We start from the raw sequence: 9,493 nt of genomic DNA, 5'->3' as shown, positions 1-9,493 counted from the left end.
TGAGCTTATTAGGGTTTATAGACTCTTACTGCTGGAAAAATATAAGTAAACAATAATACACTTTTAAAAAGAAAAGAAAATGCTTTGATTTTGTCAGATTAGTTTTGGGTATTACTGGAATTTTCTTCTTCTCTCCGATTCAAAATCTCTCTGGACTTTATCAGCAGCAGAAAAGCCCAAAAACGATTGAATCTAATTATGAATTTACTTTTCTTTACCAAACAAACAAAGCAAAGAATTGCAGCCAGTTTGTGGAAACACACTTTTGGTGACTGGCTTTTCAAAAATAAAAATGAGTATCTATCACCGCCCTGACTTACTCTGACACGGCGGTGCTTTGAGATGAATGTTATCATAAGCATCCTATCATAACAATGCTAGCATAGCCACATTTAGCACACTACATATTTACAAAGTACATCATCTCAGCTTGAAGTGTCAGAATGCCAGGAGCTACAAGAGAAGCGGGATAAAATGTCAGTTTATGAGGTTTTTGGTCAGAGCTAGAGAAATGTCTGCTACAGCACTGACACACATCTACTGTCAAACCTGCTGGGAGCTGAAGGAAGGGAAGGTTTTAACGTTTCCTGGTAATCCATCTGAACATATTGTGTAAGGTCATCACACCTCAATCTCATGCTGCTAGTTTGCTAAAGACTAAATAAGTGTTAACTAGTATGTCACACTTACTGTTTGTCCATTTCTATTTTTACTTAACTAAACGGCAACACTAACGGGCACGAGTGGAAGTGAATCAAATTACAGCAAAGTCTCAAATGTCTGCAAGCAGCAGAAGTTAATAATATGAGACATGTGGATAAAAGTCCCAGGGGTCTTCCCATAACAATAAAACAATACACCTGATTTAAATTTGGATGATTTCCTCGACATGTCCAGATACCTTCCAGTATGACTGCTGTTTATGAGACCGCTCCCTGCAGGCTCATAAACAGCATAAAGATAGCAGCTTTCAATTTAAAGGTCCACTGATTCCACACCGAAACTGGAAGGTCGCTGTTCTGACTGTGGAACAATAAATGATCTGGAAGGGGGCAAGAGCAGCTAGTTACCACCTGCAGTGAGTAAAGCTAACCCAGTCACGGTTATATCATCTTCATTTACAGATATGCCAGTTGGTTTGGTGACATATAAAAGAAGAGTCAGTGTGGAGATGTGGCTTTGTTAGAAACAGTACACACTACGGCTGCCACAAATTATTATTTTGATAGTCGACTAATCAGATCATCATCCACTGGACGTAAAACGTCCAGCTGACTGCACCAGCAGCATCTGCTCTTATATAACTATCATTAGCTTACAGCTGGAAGTGTTTAAGCTGCTCACTAAAAATAAAAACAGATGATAGTTTATTAACTTTTAATAAACTCCTTGCTATCTAAAATATAACAGGACACTGGAGTAAACTCTCGACCGTCTCACACTTCTGACGATCAGCTGTCTGCTGACGTTTATTCAGCTGTGTGAAAACTTTAACCTCAGCCAAACCGATTTACCCAGGAACAAATAAAACACTGAAAAAGCCAAACAACAACATTTTTAAGTTATCTGAGTGACTCATATATCATGTTTAACCTGAGTAGCCAAAGAACACAAGGGGTCAGAAAATGATGTGCAGAGAGTTCGCTGTTCTCATCAGCTCTAGTGACCCTTGACCTCCCGGTCGGCTATAGAGCTGGTGGGTACCAGACGTCTATGAAAACGTCCGAGCACTTTGCAAACGTGATGTGTTGATAAACTAAGCAGATATTCAAAGTTTGCACAGCTACATTCTCACCTGAAAATATCTTAAAAGTTTATTTTTGGCCCAGAAACATAAACAAGAGTAATATTAAGACTAAGTAGCTGCCGCCATTGTTGGAAACTGGAACTGGCCCTGAAGGGCGAGGGCTATACTGAAACTTATGACGTCTTTATCACAACATGCTGACGATTAACCAGAATGAAACAAAACTGGATGAAGTCTTTGGCTTCGACACGCTGTAAAAACGTGTGATTTGAACATATGCAGTTTGTGATTTGACAAAACTTTATGGCAGCATTGAGACATCGTACGGCACTGCATTAAAAAAAAAAAAAGGTATTGTAGTATTGTACTGATCTCTCCACAACCTTTCATGATATTTTATACTGGATATGTTTACTTTTCAATATCAACTTTAACCTTGTGGAGTAAGAGTGAAGCTCAAACACTTAGCTGACCACGCCCTCCAAGGCCGAGTATAATGCTGTGAAGCCGAAGACAAGAAGTGATTCCCTGGTTGGGTCACTCAGCAACAACTGCAATCGCGCGATTGTGATAACTGGAATGCACATTTCACAGCGCTGTGGAAATCTAAAATCAGGAACGGGCCAAACTCTTTTTTACTCCACTCTGCAGTCTAAATCACCTCGAGCTGTTACTGACATCTTCAGACAAAAGTTATATCTTGAAAACTGTGGACGCTCGAATGCACACAAAAAGACAAAAAGCTAAAAGGGAGCTGTTACAGGTTGTGCTGATTCTACCGTTCATATGGCGTCCCACAGAAAATAGATCATTTTGTTTATTAATGAAGGAAATCAAATAAAAACTGAGCATGACAACAGGAAGCAGAATCTGATATAAGAACCATATTTTGTATAATTTTATGATGAATCCTTTCTGAGAAGAAGAGGTGCGTCTGACGGCAGACAGGCTCGCTACAAAGTGGGTATATTGACCTGTTGATGTGGGGGTCCTGAAAAGAGTCCAGAGCAGTCTGCCAGCTGAGTCTGTACTTCTCTGAGCCCAACACATCTGAGACCAGATCTAGACACAGAAAAAAGATTGAGATGTAAAAACAACTCAAACTGACTGAATAAGAGCAAATACTGTAACAGGAACGACGCCGATTCAAGGATCGCGCCATAACGAGCGTGAGACGTACCTGGTACGAGTCTCATCAGACAGCGTAAAGCTTGTTGTTTGGTGTCATCCTTTTGCTGCTGGCTGCGTTCAAACACCGGGGCAGTTGGCAAAGCTCCACCGGGCCACACAGCCTCCTGGATGACCTGCAGGTACACCACCCAGTACCTGGTACATGTGAGGTTGGACACACTCACATCGAGCCATCTGAAATGAATAGAAATAAAACACAAAGAGCTTTCGGTTAATAGAAACAGTGTGACAGTGTTCACTGTCCCCATGTTAGTGTGTTGGTCCTGAACTGGAGCAACATACAGGTTTGCAAACGCACATCCACCACCTGCTGCCTCTCAGTGACTAAAGTACACCACCAGCCAAAGGTTTGCATACACCTCATCTGATGGTTTTTCTTTATTGTTACTACTTTCTACATTGTAGATACAAACTGAAGACATCAAATATATGAAGATATATGGAGTTATGTATTAATGGTGTTGGGACCATCAGGTTGGTGCACAGCTGACAGCCTCGTTTGGCAACTGTTAGTAGTATTTATTTATTGTCATTGTCAAGAACAATGAAATTGCGTTTGGGGCTTCCATACAACCCAAAAAAAGAAGAAAATAATAAATACCCCTTAAAACCCAAGTGTACATATTTAACCCAGTGTGACTCCAATGCAATAAGACAATCCTTAGCAATAATGTTCGTAGAAATTCAGACAAAGACCTGAGAAACATGACAAAATACAACAATGCAACCCATCCAATATTATTGTACTGTGAGATATGATATCAGATATGATAGTTATCTATTTAAGAAAGGGGGGGGGGGCAGGAGGGGGAAGAGAATAAAGATATGATGCACCAATGCAGACCAGTTCATTGCTATTAAGAAGTTGGATATGGTTATTGTCCGTGAGAGGGGGGCAGAGAGTTCAGGAGCCTCACAGCCTGTGGATACAGGCTGTTGGCCAGTCTGGATGTTCTGGCCTGTATAGACCTGTACCTTCTCCCTGAGGGCAGCAGATGGAAAAGGTGGCGCGCAGGGTGATGTTGGTCCCGCAGGATACTGTGCACCCTCCTCAGACAGCGAGTGGGGAAGATGTTACTGATCTCTGGCAGACTTGTTCCAATAATTCTGCAAGCTTCTTTCACCACCCGCTGGAGTGCTTGCTGATCGGCCTTGGTGCAGCTGGGGAACCACACTAGAAATCCATACGTCAGAACGCTGCTGATGGCACAGTTGTAGAAGTTCAACATCAGAGATCTGGGAATGTGTGCGCTCCGCAGTCTCCTCAGGTAGTAGAGGCGCTGTTGGGCCTTCCGTGCAACTGAGGTGATATGGTTGCCCCAGGACAGGTCCTCGGTCACAGTTACCCCCAAGAATTTAAAACTGCTCACCCTCTCCACCGCCTCACTGCCAATGAAGAGAGGCAGATGGTTGTTATGGCCCCTCTTCCGGAAATCTACAATGATCTCCTTGGTCTTTTTGGTGTTTAAGACCAAGTTATTGTCGTGGCACCATGACTCTAGTTGTTGCACCTCTGTCCTATAGTTTGTCTCATCATTGTTGGAAATAAGTCCGAGCACTGTAGTGTCATCTGCAAACTTAACAATGAGATTGGACGCGCAGGAGGAAATACAGTCATGGGTGAAGAGAGTGTATAGCAGAGGGCTCAGAACACACCCCTGAGGGGCACCGGTGTTGACCACAAGGGTGGAAGAGGTGTTCTTACCCACTCTGACACTCTGTCTACGGTTAGTGAGGAAGTCCACAATCCAGTTGCACAGAGAGGAGTTAAGTCCCAGTTGGTGGAGTTTGGGACGTAGTTTGTATGGCCGGATGGTATTAAAAGCCGAGCTGTAGTCTACAAAGAGGAGCCGTGCATAGGTATTCCTGTGTTCCAAGTGCTTCAGTAATGTGTGCAGCACTGTGGCGATCGCATCCTCGGTTGACCGGTTCTCCCTGTATGCAAACTGGTGCGAGTCCAGGGATGGTGGAAAAGCAGCTCTGATGTGTTTATTGACCAGTCTCTCCAGGCATTTGGCGGGAATGGGGGTGAGTGCCACAGGTCTGAAATCGTTCAGACATGTGACATTTGACTGTTTTGGGATGGGAACGATGGTTGCTGCTTTGAAACAGGATGGTACCAGTGAACAGGACAACGAGGTGTTATATATAGAGGTGAAGACGTCCGCCAGGTCCGCAGCACAGTCTTTTAGCACCCGGCCCAGCACTCCATCCGGCCCGGCCGCCTTCCTGGTGTTAATGCTCCGGAACACACGCCTCAGCTCATGAGTGCTCAGGACTGGAGCAGGATCGGTTGAGGGGAGAGGGGACAGGACAGGGTCGGTGTTCTCCCTATCAAAACGGGCATAAAAGAGATTTAGATCCTCAGCCAGAGTAGAACTGTCGGCTGAGGGTGATGGTGTTCTTCTTTTGTAGTCCGTGATAGCCCTGATGCCCTCCCAGACCTGCCTTGGGTTTGTGTTGTTCTCAAACCTGGCCTCGATACGCCTCCTGTGCTGCTGCTTGGCAGTCTTGATGCCTCTTCTCAGGTTGGCCCTGGCAGCACCGTATGCCTCCTGGTCCCCGGATTTGAAAGCGTTGTTCCTTGTTCGAATAAGTTGTTGAACTCCGTGTGTCATCCAGGGTGGATTATTAGGGAACACACGGAATCGTTTCCAAGTTGTTACATTGTCCACACAGAAACAGATGTAGTCCAAGACAGTGGAGGTGTAACTGTCCAATGCGACACGATTGTCAGTGTCCTGCACCTTGAATGCATCCCAGTCTGTGCAGTGGAAACAGTCCTGAAGCATCGGAATAGCATCCTGCGGCCATGTTCTCACGGTTTTGGTTGTAATCCCAGTGCTCTTGATCTTTTGTGTGTATATTGGGTGTAGCAGAAGGGAGAGATGGTCTGACAGACCCAGGTGGGGATAAGCCTGGGCTCTGTTAGAGTTCATATTATAGCAAACAGCTGAATAAAGGGAAACAACAGCCCATCATTACTTTAAGAACTGAAGGTCAGTCAGTCAGAAAATTGCTAAAACGTTGAATGTGTCCCCAAGTGCAGTCGCATCAAGCACTGCGATGAAACTGGCTCACATGAGGACGCCCAGGAAAGGAAGTGCGAGAGTCCCTCTGCTGCTGAGCCTCAGAAATCGTTAGCAGCAGCTCAGATCAGAGCCCAGATAGATGCTGCACAGAGCTCCAGCAGCAGACACATCTCTGCATGTTCAGAGCAGACTGTGTGAATCAGGCCTTTACGGTCAAACAGCTGCTGAGAAACCACGACTGAGGAAAAGCAACAAGCAGACATGTTTGGACTAAGAAACACAAGGAGTGGACATTAGACCATCTGTGCTTTGGTCTGATGGGTCCAGATCTGAGATCTTTGGCTCCACCTGCCGTGTCTTTGTGCAGAAAAGGTGAACGATGGTCTCTACATGCATGGTTCCCACCGTGAAGCATGGAGGAGGCGGCGTGATGGTGTGGGGGGGCTTTGCTGGTTTCACAGTTGGTGATTTATTCCAAACTGAAGGCACACTGAACCAGCATGGCCACCACAGCATCCTGCAGCCACATGCCATCCCATCATTTATTTTCCAACAGCACAAGGACCCCAAACACACCTCCAGGCTGTGTGAGGCCTCTGTGACCAAGAAGGAGAGTGATGGAGGCCTGGCCTCCACAGCCACCTGACCTGAACCCAGTGGAGCTGGTTTGGGATGAGATGGAGCGCAGAGTGAAGGCAAAAGGACCAACAAACGCTCAGCATCTCTGAACTCCTTCAAGACTGTTGGAAACCATTTCAGGAGACGACCTCATGAAGCTCATGGAGAGAAGGCCAAGAGTGAGCGAAGCAGGAGTCAAAGCAGAAGAATGTAAAATATCAAACATGTTTTGAGTTGTTTCACACTTTTGTGTTTACTACATACTTCCACGTGTGTTCATTCATAGTTTTGATGCCTTCAGTGAGAATCTACAATGCAAACTGTAAAAGAACCCACCCACCACTTTAATCACACTCTAGATCTTGTTTTAACATATGGCATAGAAACTGAACATTTAACAGTGTTTCCTGAAAACCCTCTCCTGTCTGATCATTTCCTGATAACATTTACATTTACAATAATTGATTATACAGCAGTGGAGAGTAGACTTTATCACAGTAGATGTCTTTCTGAAAGCGCTGTAACTAAGTTTAAGAATATAATCCACCCACTGTTATCATCTTCAATGCCCTGTACCATAGGTGTCAAACTCTGGCCCGCGGGCCAGCCTAATTACATTTGGCCCGTGAAGCCATACCAAATTACTATTAGAGCTGGCCTACTGGTATTATACAGCTAATATATATATTGTTTTGTATTAAGCTTTGCTTGTTCCATATTCAGTTTTCCAGCAAAACTTATTTGAGTCCATAAGAAAAGATTCATTCTTATATCTGGAGGAAGATTTTTTTTTCAATAAATATTAATGTTAGCCCCCGACTTTGTTCCAGTTTTGAATTTTGGCTGTGTATTTGAGTTTGACACCCCTGCCCTGTACCAACACAGAGCAGAGCAGCTATCTGAACGCTACCCCAACAGAGGTCGATTATCTTGTTAATAATTTCACCTCCTCACTACGTACGACTCTGGATACTGTAGCTCCTGTGAAAACTAAGGTCTCTAATCAGAAGTACCTGACTCCGTGGTATAATTCTCAAACACGTAGCCTAAAGCAGATGACTCGTAATCTGGAGAGGAAATGGCGTGTCACAAATTTAGAGGATCATCATTTAGCCTGGAGAAATAGTTTGCTGCTTTATAAGAAAGCCCTCCGCAAAGCCAGAACATCTTACTATTCATCACTGATTGAAGTAAATAAGAACAACCCCAGGTTTCTCTTCAGCTCTGTAGCCAGGCTGACAAACAGTCAGAGCTCTGTTGAGCCAACCATCCCTTTAACGTTAACTAGTAATGACTTCATGAACTTCTTCACTAATAAAATTTTTATCATTAGAGAAAAAATTACCAGTAATCATCCCACAGATGTAATATTATCTACAGCTACTTTTAGTACCACTGATGTTAAGTTAGACTCTTTTTCTCCAATTGATCTTTCTGAGTTAACTTCAATAATTACTTCCTCCAAACCATCAACGTGTCTTTTAGACCCCATTCCTACAAAACTGCTCAAAGAAGTCCTGCCATTAATTAATTCTTCGATCTTAAATATGATCAACCTATCTCTAATGATCGGCTATGTACCACAGGCCTTCAAGCTGGCTGTAGTTAAACCTTTACTCAAAAAGCATCTCTAGACCCAGCAGTCTTAGCTAATTATAGGCCAATCTCCAACCTTCCTTTATATCAAACATCCTTGAAAGAGTAGTTGTCAAACAGCTAACAGATCATCTGCAGAGGTTTATTTGAAGAGTTTCAGTCAGGTTTCAGAGCTCATCACAGCACAGAAACAGCTTTAGTGAAGGTTACAAATGATCTTCTTATGGCCTCTGACAGTGGACTCATCTCTGTGCTTGTCCTGCTGGACCTCAGTGCAGCGTTCGATACTGTCGACCATAATATCCTATTAGAGCGATTAGAACATGCTGTAGGTATTACAGGTACTGTGCTGCAGTGGTTTGTATCATATCTATCTAATAGACTCCAGTTTGTGCATGTAAATGGAGAGTCCTCTTCACACACTGAGGTTAATTATGGAGTTCCACAGGGTTCAGTGCTAGGACCAATTCTGTTTACATTATACATGCTTCCCTTAGGCAGCATCATTAGAAGACATAGCATACATTTTCACTGCTTTGCAGATGACACCCAGCTCTATCTGTCCATGAAGCCAGATAACACACACCAATTAGTTAAACTGCAGGAATGTCTTAAAGACATAAAGACCTGGATGGCCGCTAACTTTCTGCTTCTTAATTCAGATCAAACTGAGGTTATTGTACTCGGCCCTGAAAATCTTAGAAATATGGTATCTAACCAGATTCTTACTCTGGATGGCATTACCTCGGCCTCCAGTAACACTGTGAGGAACCTTGGAGTCATGTTTGACCAGGACATGTCCTTCAAAGCACATATTAAACAAATATGTAAGACTGCTTCTTCCATTTGTGCAACATCTCTAAAGTTAGAAATATCCTGTCTCAGAGTGACGCTGAAAAACTAGTTCATGCATTTATTACTTCCAGGCTGGACGACTGTAATTCATTATTATCAGGAAGTCCTAAAAACTCACTGAAAAGCCTTCAGCTAATCCAAAATGCTGCAGCAAGAGTCCTGACAGGGACTAGAAAGAGAGAGCAGATTTCTCCTGTTTTGGCTTCCTGTTAAATCCAAAATTGAATTCAAAATCCTGCTGCTCACATACAAGGTCTTAAATAATCAGGCCCCATCTTATCTTGATGACCTTGTAGTACCATATCACCCTATTAGAGCACTTCGCTCTCGCTCTGCAGGCCTACTTGTTGTTCCTAGAGTATTTAAAAGTAGAATGGGAGGCAGAGCCTTCAGTTTTCAGGCCCCTCTTCTGTGGAACCAGCTTCCAGTTTGGATTCAGGAGACAGACACTATC

The 9,493-nt window shown here is 43.6% G+C and overlaps 1 protein-coding gene across 3 annotated transcripts in view; it reads right to left on the bottom strand.

The window, feature by feature from the left end:
- snx19b (sorting nexin 19b) overlaps positions 1–9,493 on the bottom strand; it is a 65,664-nt gene that overhangs the window by 9,766 nt on the left and 46,405 nt on the right. For all 3 annotated transcript variants that reach the window (XM_080889540.1, XM_080889538.1, XM_080889539.1), the window contains exons 12-13: positions 2,928–3,112; positions 2,722–2,809 (exon numbers count right to left, since the gene is read on the bottom strand). In XM_080889540.1, the coding sequence (XP_080745666.1) occupies positions 2,722–2,809; positions 2,928–3,112 (273 nt within the window). The remainder of the gene's footprint in view (positions 1–2,721; positions 2,810–2,927; positions 3,113–9,493) is intronic.

The sequence above is a fragment of the Rhamphochromis sp. 'chilingali' genome, assembly GCF_963969265.1.
Source record: "Rhamphochromis sp. 'chilingali' genome assembly, chromosome: 8".
NCBI lineage: Eukaryota > Metazoa > Chordata > Actinopteri > Cichliformes > Cichlidae > Rhamphochromis > Rhamphochromis sp. 'chilingali'.
Note: the sequence above shows the minus strand (reverse complement) of the source record. Positions and strands in the feature narration are given on the sequence as shown.